Source organism: Fukomys damarensis, unplaced genomic scaffold (assembly GCF_012274545.1).
Source record: "Fukomys damarensis isolate Sample0158 unplaced genomic scaffold, DMR_v1.0_HiC HiC_scaffold_5, whole genome shotgun sequence".
NCBI classification, from domain to species: Eukaryota; Metazoa; Chordata; class Mammalia; order Rodentia; family Bathyergidae; genus Fukomys; species Fukomys damarensis.
The window spans coordinates 67,691,519-67,709,803 of record NW_022900917.1 but is presented as its reverse complement, the minus strand read 5'-3'; the positions used below and the strand labels follow the sequence as shown (position 1 = coordinate 67,709,803).

At 48.9% G+C, this 18,285-nt stretch overlaps 1 protein-coding gene across 1 annotated transcript in view; it reads left to right on the top strand.

The window, feature by feature from the left end:
- The window catches only part of Anxa13 (annexin A13), a 43,781-nt gene extending 32,743 nt beyond the window's left edge, over positions 1 to 11,038 (top strand). Inside the window, exons 7-11 of the mRNA XM_010611241.2 lie at positions 212 to 280; positions 680 to 781; positions 4,609 to 4,684; positions 8,100 to 8,212; positions 10,633 to 11,038. Coding sequence (XP_010609543.1) covers positions 212 to 280; positions 680 to 781; positions 4,609 to 4,684; positions 8,100 to 8,212; positions 10,633 to 10,752 — 480 coding nt within the window. The 3' untranslated portion in view covers positions 10,753 to 11,038. The remainder of the gene's footprint in view (positions 1 to 211; positions 281 to 679; positions 782 to 4,608; positions 4,685 to 8,099; positions 8,213 to 10,632) is intronic.
- The last annotated feature ends 7,247 nt before the right edge of the window (positions 11,039 to 18,285 follow it).

Below are 18,285 nucleotides of genomic sequence, written 5' to 3'. Positions count from 1 at the left end.
GGAGGGAGGGAGGGAGGGAGGGAGGCAGGTGGGGAGAGAGAGAAGAGAGTCCTCACAGAAGCCACACTGTTTAACACTTGTGCCCAGAAGATGGCAGCAGAGAGCAGATCCTGAAGCCTGGCCAGTCTGGCCTGAGCTGGGCACCCTCTAAAATACCCCTGGGTCCAAGATCTGTTTCTTGTTAGTAACAGTGTGTCAATGGATGTCCTAGGCTGACCGGGATGAAGGCTCCGAGGTGGACAAGGAGCTCGCCAGCCGGGACGCCAAGGATCTGTACGACGTAAGTGTGCAGTTGCGCTGGGTTCCGCAGGCTTCTGTTTTTCGTTTATTAACATGGTTTTCAACAAATGTTTCTTTATTTCACGCAAATGGGAGTTAGATGAAAGATAAGTGTGATTTTTAAGAAATAAATATAGCCTACACGTGCCTGTTTAGATCGTGTAGAAAGAATCGTTCCTATTCTCCTATCCTGAGAAGGAGTTAACCTTCCCACATCCATTTTGGGATGAACACGAGTATAAAAGATATAAATAAAAATGCAGGGCGTGCCTGTGTGTCAGAAGTGTAGCGTGCGTAGTCTGCCCATGTGGCTTCTGTGGGGCGCGTGTTTATGACAGCAAGGCCTGGTCGGACCACAGTCTGCACGAGGCCCTCCTCACCCTACTGATGTTTGCCCCAGGCAGGGGAAGGCCGCTGGGGCACTGAGGAGCTCACCTTCACTGAAGTCCTGGCCCAAAGGAGCCATGCACAGTTACGAGCCACCTTCCTGGCCTATCAGCTGGTAAGTACAGCACCCCGGTTTCCAGGAGCAGTTGGGTCTGGGTGTGGAGCTGAGGGTCCTTTACACTTCGATTCTGGAGGGGCCTGAGCCCACAGAGCTCAGGACAGTCCCACAGCGAAGAAAACCAGCCCCAGTCGTGGCACCCAGGCTCGGCGACCCTGGTGTGTAGCAGAGATGAGGGAAGCGGGGATGTCACAGCAAAGTCCTGCAAGCCAAGGGTCCGGCCGAAAATCTTGGTTCTAAGGTGCCATCTTCTCTTATAAAGCAGGGACCATGAGCAGATGTTCCAAGAGTTACGTTAAAAGCTGAGGAAGAGAGAGCCTCCAAATAGAAAAATATCTGCTCTTGTTTTCATTACTCCTGCTAACAACTGGGACAGCAGTGCCTACCACTCTCGGGACAGAGCTGTTGTGCTTCAGAGCCAGGTTCCTGAACAGACCTGTGAGGATTCTGTTTTAACCTCATGATCATTTTAAGCCAGCAAAGCAAGTTAGTTATTTCAAGGTACTTAGTGATAAGGGCTCCTCTGAAAAGATATTTTAATTTGCAAAAAGCCATAAGTGGAATATCAGATATTCCCTTTTCTTTCTTTCCTTCTTTCTTTCTTCCTTTCCTCCCTCCCTTCCTTCTTCCTTCCCTTTCTTTCTTTCCTCCCCCTCCTGTTTTATTTTTGTAAAATGCTGTTTTTCACAAATTCAAACCATGTCTATTCCCTGTATATCATTTCAATGTTACAATAGCGTAAGTGTAACATAGGCTGAACAATTACCGCAGCTCCGCCTGCCAGCGAGAAGACCTCTGTGACCTACAGGACCACACAGCAAGTCAGTAGCAGAAAGTGGACAAGAGCAGGACACCCTGGCTGAGCCCCTCCCTCTGCCGAGCTGGCTGCTCCTCACTCAGAATAGCCCTCCTATGTGTTGGCAGCAGATGAAAAGACAAGCGAGCTTTGGAATTTTATCATTTCTGCACACATGCCTCGGGGCCCTCTGCCTCCAGTACTGGTCCAGATCGAAGGCCACTGACCCGTATCTCCTGGTCACTGTGCCCGGAGGACTTTCCCATGACTGGTCCTCTTCCCACGTGACAGGGACCACAGCCAGGGCTTCCAAGGATGTCTGTCACTGGTGATCACTATGGAAACACACACATGACTGCATGTTTGCATCCGTGACTTCTGTGATCTGGTGGCTACCTACCTGCAAGGGCACACTAAGCCAATGCAGCATCTTCAAGTTAACAGCACCAGAAGCACTTAAGAAGCTGTTAATGAAAATCCTCAGTTCCCACCTGAACTACTCAATCAGATCCTTGGGGTTCATGTCTGACCATCCCCAAGTCTCAGCAAGTCTCCCAGTGATTCTGATCTGATACGTGCTGAAGGCTAGAAAGTCTGACCTGGGCTACTAAGTCCATGACCTTGGGCAAGTTATTAAGGAGCTCTTTGCCTCTGTTTCCCAATAGTACCTACTCCGTGGGATCAATAAGAATTGAATGCAGTAATAAAAGTTAGCACTCAGGACCTCCTGAGCAGTAAGCACTCAGGAAACATTCGTCAAGCACCAGTAACCAGAGCAAGGGCTCAAGTGGACAGTGAGGCTACATGAAGCCAACCCTAAAATGCCATGAATGTTCCTCTATTCCAAAACCCTTGCTCTAATGCCATTCATCTTAATCTTTATTGTTAGCTTTTTAAGAGTTCATCATGCTTTTAGGGCCTGGGGTTCTGTATGCTGGTGATGGTCTCTGTCCAAAAGCACAGAAATGCTAGTGTGAGTTCACTGGAGTGTGTTAAACATTAGGTCACCCTGGCATAGAGGTGAATCTTAATTTTTGGCACCAAATTCAGGGTTTTGCTTGTTATTTGCCCTCTAGGCCTGAGGCTTAATTTCTGATGCCCTCAGAAATCCTGGCCCTAGTGACAGGGCCCCCATCTGCTGCATCGTGCAAGACCATCACCGCCCAGGACTACCAGGCAGGCACGCCAGGCTTCAGCTCCTACACCTCTGTCCTCAGAGGCCACGTGCAGAGGTTCTGCAGTCAGCACTCTGCCAAAGCAGAGGAGTCCTTTTAAAAGGAAGACAATCACATGGGAACCTGTTAAAAATGCAAATTCTCAGTCCTCATCCTGGACTTTATAATATAGAATATTCTCCTGCTATAATAGGACCTCCCTCATTCTCCCAGTAACCTCCCTAGGGGCACTGCAGCCTGTGTAACCAGAGTCTCTGAGCCTTGTCCACAATCTACCTCCTAATGTGTTTTTGTTCTGAGATCAAAAGCTTGGTTCCATGCACATAGTCCCTAAGAATCAGATGTTCCTGCAAGTGAAGTGAAAAGCTTGCTAAGGAGCCTCCCAGCAGCTCAGCCAGTCTGTGGCTTTCACACCAAGTTCCACGGAGATCGTGGAAGGAGATGCCTCAAAACGCCACCAGGATGGGGGTGAAGCCAGAAGAGAACAGGAGATCACATGATCTCATCAGATTTTTGCGAACCACACCCGCCGGAGTTGTGCAAGGAAGAACTCCTGGCAGGCAGAACACGGCATTGATGCCTAGGGCTCACATAAGGAGATCAGCTCTGCTTGTCCACTTTCATCTGTCTTACAGGCTATAAAACACTGGAAAAACTCTTGTCTAGCCCCAATGCTCTTTCTATTAATGATAGAAATGGTAAGTGGTTTAATGGGACAAGTTTTTAGTAAACACAGACTTGCATAAACAAAAGGAAGGTCTTGGAATGCAATCTCAACCTACAGAACAAGAGCCATGTCTGGGGAGCTGACACCCGCCCCTTCCAAAACACTACCTCCCACATCAAACCCAGGAAGGTGGGCGAAGCTAAGCAAAGAGCAGGATTGAAAGTTCGTTCTCCTTCATCTCTGGTTTCCATCGCAAACACAAAGACATCTACATATGCGAGCAGTTGCTGGGCATGCGACACAGAGCTTCACTACATCTGAACCACAAGAATGTTTTGTTCCCCTGTGTTTTCACAATAAAACACACAAACTCCACTAGCATGTACTCAAAGGCCCCAATAATCTGTGGGATCAATGGTGTCATATTCACAAAAGATAATTTCTAGAAAGAGGCAAAGTGTTCAAACCCAGAAAAGCACCTCCCTTTCTCTTTCTTTGCCTTCCCTGAGCTTGGCCCAGGCACTATTTGTGTTAAAGAGAGTTTCAATTTACTCTGGCTTTAGCTTCTCTAAATATTTGAAATGTGTAATGCTGTGCAGAGACAGGTGAGCCAGTGGTGGAGAGAAGACCATCTGCAATCACCCAGAGAGGAGGAAAATAGCATTTCGTGGGGTCAGCTCTGGCTCCCAGCCTGTGCAGCCCAGTCATTCAGGAGTGTTAGATTGGGTTCTTTGTGAACCTCAGAGCCTCCACTCATCCCCCCGGGTGAAGCAACAGAATCCCCAGTCCCAAGGCAAAGAGATGAGGGAGATGAAGGTCAGACTCATCACCATGTCCTCCTAGGAACTTAGAACTGGGAATGGTGAAAAACACATTGGAAATTAAAATACTGAACAACATAAAGAATTATCATTGCCGTGTATATTAATTGCTCCTCCACTCTCTAATTTTACAGATGAGGAAAGTGAGACCAAGGGGATGGTGTTGGCTGGGCCAAATCTTTTAGGGTTCCCAGTGGGACTCGCTCCTCAGTAGCGAGAGCCCCTCCCCACCCAACAAGGCAGGGAGGCTCTCCTTACAGCTGCAGCACTAAATCTGGAAGAATTTAGCACTTTTCACAGGAAATAACCCCAAGAGGGTGAAAAGCCATCCCGGAATGACAGCTGGACTTTGCTTGTCTCTTCAGCTCATTGGCAAAGACATGGAAGAAGCCATTGAAGAGGAAACATCAGGAGACTTGCAAAAGGCCTACTTAACTCTTGGTAAGGTAAAATTAGGAGTTCCCATCCTAGGTTGGGCTCCCTGGAACCAAACTTGGGGACTGAGGTCTGCATGTAGGAGGATTTAGGGAATAGTTTGGGGCCCAACATATCAAAGCAACATCAGGCAGGGGACAGAGTGAGTGTGATGCAGCTCCTGTCACATCTCATGAGACCTCTGATGCTGGGATGTCCCAGTGGAGCAGGGGAGTCAGGTCTGTACCCAACGTCAACCATCCTTAGGTGCAGGCTGCACCCAGGGGGCATTTGCCACCTGGGGCCAGTCAGCTGCATCACTTGGAGGGCAGCTCCTGGGGAGGGACCCAGCTGTGGGCAGTCAGCAAGTGACCCTTAGAAAAAGTGCCTCGATTCCAAGGAGGGCGTCATGGTCCACTGCAACCCTGCTGAGAGGATGGGTCCCTGTGAGCATCCATCAGGAGCCCAGGACACAATATACAGTTCACTCAACATGCACTGAACAGTGTCCACACATAAGGTCCATGAACAAGTCTGCCTAATGGCTTCAGGGTTTTCTTTTCAATTTGATTCCCTTAAGCATTCATAAAGAATATGTTCTGTTTAGAAAGAGAGGCAGGAGATGAGGTTCTGACCATGCCAAGCAAACCCCAGGACCTTCTCTCTGGGGATTCCCCAGAGGCAGGAAATGGCAGAGAGATGGGCATGGGGCTGTGTCTGCCAGGCTTGTTTTTTCCTTGTGCAATCTCTGGAATGAAGGCATTGTCCATTGTCCACACTGCTTGGGGGAAGAGTCCAGGGCACTATCCCAAATGGCACAAGAAATGGAAAGACTCATCCCCAGAAGGGGAAGAACCCAAAGAAGCAGCCCTGGAAGTTAAAAAATGTGCTCCAGTTGCCAAACTGTTTGGTTTTTTGGTTTGGTTATGCTAAACAATGGCAACAACTGACTCTTTTCCATCCGTGCTCGAGTTGCATTCAGAGCTGGTACCGTGATGTACACAGGTGTGAGCATCCCCCCTGCTGCTCCTGGCCCACACACTTACGCTCCAGCACGGACAACTGTCTTTCGGGCTGTGAGAGTCTGACAAGCAAACAGAGGGCTCTACTCATGTACCGGTTCCGGGGATCCAGATGACTGTCTACTTGGTGTGGCGAGCCAGGAGCACACCACACAGTCAGAAGACTTAGCACTCAGTTCCTTCTTGGCCCCAGGGGCTGTGCTGGGTGCCAGGATGAGAGGCGGAAAAGACCCAGTTCTTGCTCCTCAGGAGCTTAAGCCCACAGGAGACACATAGGGCAAGAGAGGCCACAAGAGAAACAATGAGCAGAGCAAGGAGTGCACAGAGGGCAGGAGCCAGTGCTCAGGGTTGGGAGCCACAAGGCGCTGTTCTCAGGGATAGCGAAAGTAAAAGTAAGAAGACCCCAAGCGCAAACCACAGAGTGCACGGCTGGCTACACAGCCACTTCTAGACATTCTCCCACCGGCTCCCACTCAACACCAAAAGATGCCAGTTTATAGCTAAAATCGGGAAGGTAGGCAGAGACCAAATGACTGCTACCAGGAGCAGCCTTCGCAGCTGGGGTCCAGGAACCAGAATCAGAATATCTTGTCACACTGGTTTCTGGAGTAGGGACTCCAGATTTCCCACAGAAAAGCCCAGAATGGAGTGGTGTGTGGGAGGAGACTGTCTTGTAGTCACTGAAGTTTAAGAATCCCTGCTTTTGCCCCACTGCAGTACTGGGGATCAGCCTAGGGGCGCTCTGCCTTGAGCCACACCCCCAGCCCATTTTTCTTCTTAGACAGTCTTCCTAAGTTCCCAGGCTGGCCTCCAACTCTCCATCTTTCTGCCTCAGCCTCCTGACTAGCTAGGATTACAGAGCTGTGACACCACACTCTGCCTCCCCTGCTCTTCAAAGGCTGTGAAAGCGGCTGCCCCATTCCCGTCACTGTGAAGTTTTCCTCCACACCCTCCCTGCCGCTGCCAACAACAGAAGCTGCTCTCCAGGCATAGGTTATCTAGGTAGAGAAGTTGAGGCTTCCCTCCCATGCTGTGGGGAAGCAGGATGTCACAGGAGGAGCCCTCTATGTGGTAGATTCTGTGCACAACGGCAGAAAGCAATTACAGCAACTCAGTGCTACAGGAGAAGAGAACCCTCGGTGTCAGTAACTCCGACTGCCTAGGAACCACAGTAAGTTTCAAATGTCCTACTCCGCAAAGCAGCACACAACTTCCCACCACCACCACCAATAGCCACAGCCCGGGAGCTTTGGATTGTTCTCAGGGTAAAGAAATCAGACACTGGGGTCTGCTTGTTGTTTTGATTATTTGTGGTACTGGGGATTAAACCCAGGCCCTTTACGTTGCCACACTAAACTACATCCCCCAGCCGCCTCCTTCTCTTCTTCCTCCTCCTCCTTCTTTTTTGACAAGGTCTCACTTAGTTGCTAAGTTGCCCAGGGTGGGCTCAAACTTCGATTTTCCTGCCTCTGGGAGATACAGCTCCTGTTGCACAGGGCTCCGTGAAACTGGGATGGCCCAAGGAGCAAGGGAGCCAGATCTCCGCACCCCAGAGTGCTGGGATCGCGGGCAGGCACCCCACACCCCAGCTGCAGACGGCTGTCTGGCTTTCTCTTTTCCACTAGAGCTCTGGGGCTTCCTCCTGGTCTGTGAAAGAAGACTGAGCCCAACCCAGACTCTGCTTCCCTGGTCTCACTCCTCTCCTCCTTGCCTGTACTAGTCACTCACATAGAAGATCACCTAGAAAACAAGAACCCCGTGACAGGCCCTGTTAAGTTTGCACATTTCACACTTACGCTGAATTTACTATCAAAAGTGAACATTAAACGGTGTAAGTGTTCTGGAGAAATGTTAACAACCTACAGTGAGCCTCCGGAGAAGGGAGAGACATGGTGACACCCTGGGGTGCAGAGGTCCCTCACTGCCTAGTCACACTGATCTGTGACTAGAGCAGAGCTGGCGGGCAGGGGCGACAGGAAGGGGCACAGAGCAGAGTGGAGAAAAGCGATCTTAAGAAGGAACCAAACACCACATCCAGCCCTCGTCCCAGCGCTCAAGCTACGGAGATCACAGGAACCTGGAGAGGGGTCACAGCGGAGCTGCGCAAAACACAGGCTGGGGAGGAAGAGAGGGGAGGCGCGGGCCGCGGAGGACGCTTTCCGAGGACTAGGGTCTATTACAGAAGGGTGCGGCCCCTCGGGCTCCCCCAAGGTAGGGACAGTGGCCACTCTGCTCCCCAAAGGCCCCGACAGCCTAGGAGACCTCACCTTCGGAGGCGGCTTGGGCCTGGCCCTGGCTGGAGAGCCTAGTGTCCGACTCCCGCAAGGGAGTTCAGCGCCTTCAGCCCAGGGGAGACTGGTGACCCGGGGCCCCCGCACACCCCACGTGAAGGCCTCACTGGCCCCTTTGGTTGCCCGCAGTGCGATGCGCCCGGGACCGAGAGGGCTACTTTGCTGACCGTCTGTACCAGGCCATGAAGGGTGCGGGGACCGATGAAGAGACGCTGATTCGCATCATTGTCACCAGGGCTGAGGTGAGACTCCTCCTCGTCCCTGATGTCATCAACTCGTAGCCCCTCTAAAAGCCTATTTACAGAAAGATGAGGCCGAGACGGCCCTTGCTTTCCCGGAATCTGCAGACTGCTCTGCTTCAGTCTGTTTCTTTTTATAAAAATACAATGACTCACTGCTATTTCTGTGTCTGTGGCTCCCGGCATGAGAGGCGCTGTGTGCAGGGAACTCGCAGAGCCATTGGAGGAGGCTGGGCTCTGCCTGGCTCCACCACGGAGTCAAAACGGACTCTGGCAGCCGTCACTTTGCTCGGGGAGAGCAAGCAAACATCTCCCTGCTCCCAAGGGGCTTTTCTGTAACTGGACGTACAGTAGAAGAAAATTGTATACATCCATTTAACAGAATGTTTCTCAACCTTCTTTTTTATTGTTGTTTTTCGGTTTTGTTGTGGTTGTGCTTGTTGTTTGGGTTTTTTGTTTGTTTGGGGGGGGTTGGTACTGGGGAACGAACTCAGGTCCTTGCACTTGTGAGGTAGGTGGCACTGAGCTAAATCTCCAGCCCCTCAACCTTCTTTTTATTGCCCTCTAGTAAGCCTTTTTAGCCATACCCTTTCTTGATGGCTGCACTTGAGAAACAGTTTAGCAAAACAAATATTTGTTTATGTGCTGTAAGAAAGATTTCCTCCCAGGAGCAGAGATGCTCTATAAGCTAAAGACCAGGGGGTGTTTAAACCGCTGAAGACCACTCTTGGTATATGTGTCTTAGAAAAGGGGGGCGGATATGAAGAGGAGGCCTGGGAGCAGTGCCAGGACCCACAGCTAATGCTTTGGGGTGCGGCCACCAGGGAAGGGGAACCCTGGAGAAATAGTGCTTCATCTGCCATCCCAAAAGCCCTGGAAAGTGAAGTGGAACTAAGCAGTTGAAAACCACACACATCTTCCCTCAGAAATAAAAAACGGTTAAAGGAAAAGTGGTACCAACCCAAATTCTCACCCGTTCTCAACAAATACCTAACATCTGATGCTGTTTTTAAATATAACTTTGCAGCAAGATGGTTCTTTCATTTCTGTGCCTGGACTCTCCCCTGCCCGCTCACACTCCCCTCTCTCCTCACCCTCCACCGCTGGCTTCTTTCTTCTCTGTCTCGAAGTCCCTTTCTCCCTACCCACGCCCTTTGCCAGCCTCTCTTCCCTCCTGCAGTTCTCGCTCCCTTCCCTCAAGCTCGCTCCCTTGTCTTCCCAGACGCTTGCTCTCGGTCTTCGCAGTGCAACCCCAGCCAGTCATGGTGAGGTCTTGAGGGACTGAAGTGTCACAACAGAGCAGACCTGGGGCTCCCAAAGACCCCAGGGAGGTCAGATCCACCCACAGGTCTTGCCAGGATCCGAGTTCCCTCCAACCTGGACCACAGCACATGCAATTCCCAGATGCTTGGTGGGACTACATGTCCTGGGTCATCTCCTCAGAATGCTTCAGACCTGGAGAGACATCGTGTAGCCGGATCGCCGACTCCAGAGCCACAGGGCACTGAACAGTCCCAGCTCCGCCTCCTCCAGGGGTCTCTCTCCTACTCAACCTCCACTCCAAGCTCCTCTCCTCCACCTGTCTTTTTTTCACCTTCTTCTCTCTCAGTTCAGCTCTACCTGGGGCAGGAGAAGAGAGATGGACACAGAATCAGTTTCCAAATCTGAAGTGCAGAGTAGGATCTCTCCAAAGAGAAAGGAGTTCTGGCCAGAACGTTCTGGACTTCTTTTTTGGGGCTCGTGTTGTTCAATTTGGAAGTGCATCTTTTCTATGCAAGAGTTACCTCCCTTGTTAGCTATAAAAAGTCTTCAGCAGAGCAATCTCTTATCTATTTTTCTCTTAAGTCCTACACCTACCTCTTACACTTAGGTTTTTATGATTTTAATAAGCTGGATTCAAACTAGGTCCTACAGATCAATATTGATTTGAATTTTGTTGATATTAATATCCTTGACGGATAACTTGTTGATACCATTATCCTGGCCAATCAGGGTGCAAGGAAGATGAATCTCAAACCTCTGTGTCCACAACTTTCTTCACCTCCTCCGAACGGCTGGCACACTGAAGCCCGCAGGCCACACAGGGCCACCACTTGTTTTTGTACAGTCTTGCTATCTGCGAAGAGTTCATTTCCAAATCACATAAAAATCTCAAGAGAAAAATACTATTTTGTAGTAAAAATCACATGGTATTCAAGTTTGGGGTTCCATAAATAAAATTTTAATGAAACATACAGACCCTTCTTCCACCTTTGGAGGACAGAACTTAGATTTCCTTTTCTTATCTCCAAAACTGGAAATAATGATAGTTCTACCTCAGAGGTGTACTGAAAGCATATGGGAGTTTAGGGGCAGGCCTGCCGTTCACAGTGAACCCACACACTACTAACATTGTGCCCCATGCTGCTGTACCCTTCCTGCAGGTGGACCTTCAAGGGATAAAGGCCAGGTTCCAGGAGAAGTATCAGAAGTCGCTCTCCGACATGGTCAGCTCAGACACCTCCGGGGACTTCAAGAAACTGCTCGTGGCCCTGTTGCACTGAGCCCAGCCAGAGCATGGGGGAAAGCACCTTGCGAAGAACACGTTCCAAATCAAATGTGCAAATGCAATGCCAGCACAAGAAACCCTTGGGCCTTGTTTCTTTTCCTGGCAGTGTAAGTGGTATAGCAAAGCCAAGCTGTTTAAGTTTAAAGGCAGCAACCTCCAATCGCTTGGGCAGGTTGCCTTGAACTCTGGCTTAGCAAGTGTCTGGGCTGACTTAACCTTCCTGCAGCATAGTCACCAAATGCTTCCTAAGCACAAATAAAATCAGCAGCTGATGAAAACTATGTTCGTGTTTGTAATAAAATGTTTAGAGAATATGGGCTGCACAGGAGTGTGCACGGTCCAGGTAAAGACTAAACAGTTAAGGTACAGGGAAAACAAAATTAGCCAGTTTGTTGATTTGCCCTCTGTGTGTTTAATTTTAAAGCCTCCCTAGTAATTAAAGGTGTACATTATGCTTCTCTCTGCTCCTTTTTCCAAACTGGCTTGATTAGTTTGGGTTTTTGCCCAGGAAATACCCAACTTGGATGAAGTTCAAACATCATTTGGGGAATGCAGTTACCTCTGTTAACAATCACTAAGGACAGTAATCAAGACTAGCAGAAAGGAGACATTGACTTGCCCATGTGGAGTTTAACTAGAACAAAATTCACTCTCATGCTGCCTGGTTAATTGGGTTCTCTTACCTCTCCAGACATCTGACTCCTTTTAGTCTCTGCCCATCTTCAAATACAGTTACTGCAAAGTGCTACAGGGTCCCAGCCAACAGCCCCTCCATCACCCACAGAATCTCTGCTGAGAGACATCGCCCCAGCCTCATGGAGCTAGATGCAGGGGACCCTGTCATGGCTGGGCACCTGCGTCTGAGGAATATAGCTGTCCCTCACTGGTTGTCCCTGGCATTTCTAACTAGTGTAATTTTATACTTAATCTCCTCCAGCTCTGTGAGGTTGGTATTATTGCCATTTATCAACTGAGGAAACAGACGTTAAGTAAATTCATTTGCAAGCAACAGAATTAGGACTGGAATCCCAGGCTGGCTTACTCCAGAAATCACCTACTAAGCACCTTTCTTGGAAAAGTAACTCAGAGTACATAGGAATGGGTCTGTGTATTCATTCATCTACTTAATCCCTACTCTGTATTAATCATCATATGGAAGATACAAAATCCCAACGCAAACCATGTCCTGGTCCTTTATTGCCAGGCCAGAAAAGTAGCCTGATGTCTCCGTGACTCAACAGAATGCTGTATGTGCATTAAGGAAAGCAGATCTACTCATAAGAAAGAAGAGGGAGCCATACTCTGCATGGGGGTCTGGAGAAGGCTTCGCAGAGGTACATTTGCATTGGGTTTTAGCAAATACATAGAAGCTCTGAGGCCTGGCAGCATGGACAGGCAGGATGTGCTTAGAAAGAGGTGAAATGTTCTTTTGGAGCATAGAGGTGGTAAAAGGAGAAATAGGGGGGCAATGAGGCAGGGAATGTATAGTGGAAGTCCATTGCCACTGGTTTTGCCTGTCACGTGTGAGCTTGGTCCTTGCCACAGTGGCAGTCACTGGGGACATCTAACTAGATCGGATCTCGGTCTTGGGAGGTCACTCTGGTGAGGCAAGTAACAGAGCAAATAGCCCAGCACTTAGTCTAGTGATGACATCACATCCTGGGGTAATCTTTTAGGGGATATAAAATGAGGATTGATCAATCAAGAAGTTACATCAACATTGGTGTCTTATCTGCCTAGCAATTGTTGCCATCACTATGAGATTTAATGCATAAAAAGCATTTTCTAGAGCCAAGCTCAGTAACAAAACAGACACACCTTTACTTATTTGTTCCAAATAAATCGTCTTCTCTCTCTCTCTCTCTCTCTCTCTCTCTCTCTCTCTCTCTCTCTCTCTCTCTCTCTCTCTCTCTCTCTCTGGTACCAGGTATTGAACTTGGGATATTGCCCTTGTGAGGCAGGTAGCAGAACCTCTGAGCTAAGAAAAAATGAAAGCAAAGTCTTTGTAAACAGGGAAGGGTGAAGGAGGTAAAGGGAGGGCAGGGGAATGGGGAAAAAATAAGAACCAAGATACACCATGTAAAGGTACAAGATTCCAATGATGAATGTAACTACATTGTTTATCTTAAATGTAGCAAAAAACTTAATGGAAAAAATCTTTAAAAAAAAAAAACAGACCTCTGAATGTAGCTCTCCACTTAGTCTGGGTCTTAATCTCACTTCTCCAGGGAGCTCCCAAGACAATTTACACCCAACCCCACGTAACCGCATAAGAAGTTATTATGGGAAGCACTCTTCCTGCAGACCCATTGTGCAACTCAGGGTTACAGTGAATAATTGCAGTTTGTCTAGTGCACAGGGCAGCCCGGTTGAGGGAGTATTTGGGGTCTGAAATATTTAGGGCTTGAAATTCAGACCTACCTCTCCCCACCAATACTCTGCCTACAGGGTAAGGCTGCCTAGAGAGGATGCCTCCAACTCATTTGCACAGAGCCACCACATGGGCTGGTACCATGTGGGCTGGCACCACGTGGGCTGGTACCAGATGGCTGACATTGTAAGTAATCTCTTGCATAGGAGGCAGGGGACTCTTCCCTGGGCAAAATGCCTTGGTATCAGTCTCCTGTTCCCTGAATGTTAGGTTCAGATTCTCCAGGCAACACACACAGCCATATCAGTCCTCTTCTCCGACCAAGCATGCTGGAGACTGAAGATCAGGAGAGGAATGAGGATAATGGACCAGAAGACATAAAGGAGATGGATAGTAGAGAGGCACAAGGAAGCAGAGCGTGACAAGGGGTCCTGCAGACATCAGCCCAACCAGAGTCAGACATGACAGCCCCTGGAAGGACCCCATCCTCACCCAGAGGGCAGCACGACCTCGGGCCTGGAATATGCAGTCTGGCTCCTTGAGCAGCACGAGAGTAATGCACAGGGCTCCTCCATGCCTTCACCACGTGACAGTCAACAGAAATGTCTCAGATAAGCCCCAGAAGCCAGATAAGCTGAGAAGTAAAGGTGCCAGCAAGGCCAGCTGTGGTATCCGGCTCTCAAGCCAGCAGGGAGGAGCCACCGCACGTAACAGAGAGAGAGAGATATGTCAAGCTGGCCTGGGTCCTTCACTTTCTTCAGTGACCGGGCAGAGGGTGCAGACCAGGAGAATGGGAAACACGAAATCAGGAGAAAAACAAGAAAGAAATAGGATGGTGCTTCAAAACGAACTCTTTATTTCTATATATTTTAGATGTGTAGAAAAGCTGCAATAATCTTGGGGAGAATTTCTATGCACCATGCTCCCGTTCCCGTGATAAGGCCAGTACCATCCCAGCTAATGTGTGAATGTCCACACATCACCACTGAGGAAAGCCAACATTTCACTCACCCTTCCTAGCTTTCACCTCACATCACACTTCTGAGCCAGCTCCTACTGGCTGCCTCACATCACGTTCAGTCACAGTGACTGTTGAGGTGCTTCTTGATGACCATGGGCCCTCAGGTTTTCCATGACCGGGGGAGTTTGAAGAGGATCCCTCAGGTATTTGGTAGGCTGTCCTCCAATTGGGGTTTTCTCAGGCTTAACTGGGGTTAAGGGTCTGGGGGAGGAAGATCACAGAACCAAGGTGCCATTTTGCACTCCATACCAAGGGTGCCAGTGGGGTCAGGGCACTCCCCACAAAGCTACTTCTTGTAACCAGGCCTGTACTGTGGTCATGAAAATGAAGCAGCCTGCACCTAAGTAGTAGGGAGGTTGTGTTCCATTTCCTCCCTCTCTCTCTCTCTGGTCAGGGCTTCTTCCCACAATCAGACTCCTGCCGGCAGGGGCTGCACTCAAGTAAGAAGAGGGGTGAGCCTCAGTCCACACCAGAGCCAGGTGAAGACGAGGTGTGGAGTCGGGCTCTTCCTGCTCACTGGTTTTGGTTTCCAGTAAGGGGCTCTTCAAGGTTGCTTAGAACAAGGACAGCTCGGAACAAGAGAAACCCCAGGCATTTTCAGACTCCAAGCTAGAAGGGAAAACAGAAGCATCCCCCCAGTGAGTAATGTGGGCCAGGACAATGGGACTCCGACCAAAATGGACAACACTAATTGTCTGAACTCTGAATCCAAACCAAGTATTATCTTTTTCACTGTCCGGAAAACAAAATCAGAGTCGTTTTCAAAATCCTACTGAACCAATTCAAATTAGAACCAATCTTTGGAAAAAGTTGAGCCAAGGGATGGGGGTGGAAGGATGGAGAGAGTCAGAAAAGCAAAATAATTTCTGCACAAGTATTCCATTAACATGGTGCACTTGGCACACTGGCGAGCATGTACTATATACATTGTCTGTCAGCAGGAGCTTTCCTAATTGCATCTCATTCAGCCTGTTTGCTAGATTATCCAGTGCGTCACTTACTTTTCTCATGTTGCTGAAACAAAATACTTAATACCCAAAGTTAAAGCGGGAAGTTTTATTTAGCTCCTTTTGTAGAGGTTCCAGTCCATAATCAGCAGGCTCCAAGGCAGAGTGGCACATGTTAGAGGGGCATCACATGGGAGCAACAGCAACAAGGGAACCCTAGCAGTATCTTTCCGCCCCCTTTATCTACCAGGATTAGGGCAGTGCCAAACCAATCCATGTACTGATACAGTAATCACACACTCTTCATCCGAGCAGCACACACCGTGGACTCAGCCACCTCTGAAAAAGCCCTACGGCCACATGAGGCTTTGTGGGGACACCTAGACCCAAACCACAATGCCCAGCCCACCATGCCCTGTCTCCCCTGCAGTCTGTTGGTGGATCCCAGGGTGCTCGGAGGGCTGGCCACAGATGGCACCTGGGAGGAGACCCCCCTCTCTCCCGGGGGGGGCATGTGCTTTACAAGAGTTTGTGCCCAATCCTGTTTGAATCTGTCTGTAAGTAAGTAATTTAATTAAATATTAAATAAGCTGGTCAACTATAAGTGCACTAAAGAACTTGTTTCCACAAGAACCAAACCAAATGCTTTGGGAAGACTACATTAAACCAGGTTGTATTTTTTAAAAAAGAATAAACAGTAATGCTCAATGTCCATCCATAGCTCATTTGTTTGTTTGTTTGTTTGTTTTGGTACCAGGGATTGAACTCAGGTCCTTGCACTTGCAAGGCAGGCCACCAAAACGCTGAGCTAAATCCCCAGAGCACATAGCTCATTTTTTAAGAAAAGTAAATCAACATACATTTGAATATTGCACATGAAAATGAAATGAAGTTATGAATGTTTTACTGATTCTCAACCTTAGGCTTATAAATTACCCCTCTTGCATGTGTCAGGCATCAGGTAAGAGGGTTTCTGCTCTACATATTTTTCTTCCTTCTGAAACCTTAATCTGTGAGCACCACACAGGCTTTTCTTCTGGCCACAGCCCTGGTAGCACCGTCATCCCCCTGCCCTACCTGCAATGCTTAGTCTTCCTTTGGGTGAGTGAGAGTAGGGACTGAGGAGTGGCAAAGGGGAGGAGGAGGCTCCCGACTGCCCCGCCACAGGCTGCATCTCCTCGGGAAGCCACTTAGCCCTTCTGAGACCCAGCTTCCTCGTCCACAACATGGGGCGGATGTCCTTCTAGAAGTTTCCCTCCTTAGGCTGCAAAGCAAAAGAGACTTCTTGGAGGAGATCAAAACTACCTCAAGCGCAAACAAGCCAACTCTCTCAGCCACCAACAGATGTCTGTAGGGGCCTCTTATTTAATGTCATTGTGAGATCACCCAAAGGAACAACTACATCGATGCCTAAGTAGAGAGCTGTGCCTGCCTCATGGGATCCTCATATGGATTAAGTGAAGCTCTGAGCACAGAGACGAGCCCATACCAAGCCCATACCCTCTGTGCGTCAGTGTCCTGGAACAACCCGTCCTGCTGTAGGGGGACTGAGATCCCGTGAGACAGAAGAAAGACAGGCAAGGTCACAGACTGCACACAGAACAATGTAGAGGGGGGAATGGGCTGACAGAAGCACAGTCCCGGGCAGTAGCAAGACCACTCAGACTCCTGTAGGTTGGGTCAAAAAGAGGGTATATTTATGAGTTAGGACAAAAGTGACTTCATCCTAGCTGGAATGTACCTAGTCTGTCTTAAGATAAAATCAGGCACATCCTTGGGGCCAGGGTCTTCTTGTAAAGTTCTACCCACAAGGCTCATAGTCTTATTTATTTATAGTTTGCTGGGAAACTATACAGGAAAAAGCAGCTAGGGTCACTCAGGGGCAGTTCATGGCAGTTGCAACTCAAGATGGCAATAGTCATGTCAGGATGAATATATACAATTGGCTCAATCATTTCCTAACTGAGCCACCCATCCCCCGTGCTGGGGGGTCAACCCTAAAATGGGATCATAAGCCAGCCCCTTGCACAAGGAGGCAAATTGAAGGTGCAGTGCCAGACAGATTCAGGTCCTCGCCCTTCCTCATCTAGCCTCACCTGGCAGACCAGATTGGTCTTCTCCTTCTGGTAATCTTCCTCCTCCATGCTACTTTCCATCCCACGGCCTGCACTGCCTCTCCTAACTGCAGTTCTCTCCTGTGCTGTGCCCACGCACCTCTCCTCCACAGAAAGGTTCACTTTCTCAGCTCTCAAACTATGACAAGAGCTACTTCCTCTTCCTGGCACACCCATATTACATTGCCATCCCATGGTAAGTGTATCCACTGCAAAAATCTTGACTTCCCTCACATACACAAAGCCAGTTTCTTTCCCTGTCTTCTTTTATCTCAACACCCACTCCCACTCTCTCAAGGGCTCAAATCAAAGGCTTAAGAGTCATCTTTGACTCCTTCCATTCCTCTACCCTCAATGACCATGTATCAGAAGTGCTTTAAGCACTATTTCTCCAAACAATCTTCAAGATTCCATGTTTCACACTCCATAGTAATTATTCCAGTAATTGCAGAGATCATCCCTATCCTTTCTAGCCTGGATCCCCACAGTGGCTTCATACCTGGGTTCCCTGTTTCCCCAGGTGCTTGGTCTCTGACTCCTTCTGGAATGCACTGTGTCCCCCTAACTCACCTGGCAGTATCTATCCTGAGCTTTTTCCTGTTACTTAAACTTGGCATACTTATTCCCACCTCACAACTTCTGCACTTGTAATTCCTTCTGCCTAGAACTGCCCTCCTCCCAGGAAGCCCCTTAATCCAATCTCAGTGAACATACCACCTCCTCCAGGGCTCACACTGGCCACCTTGTCAAGTTCTATCTCCACCACAGAGCACACCTGTTCTGGTTTCTATCTAAAATGTTTGTCAAAATTCTCATGTGTTTGGAAGAGGGTTGGGGGGGAGGGTACTACACTCATTAATGGACTCATCCACTGGATGATTTCAGTACCTAAATGTCCTGTTAGCAGGTGGGGCCTTGTTGGGGGTGTGGCCTAGGATGCTATATTCTTATCTCTGGCTCATTCCTTCTCTCTCTGCTTCCTAACTGCCACAAATGAGCACCTTTTCCTTCGCCATGTCTATATGCCATCCTGTTTCTGCCTTACAGCCTGTTGACCATGGACTGAAACTTTTAA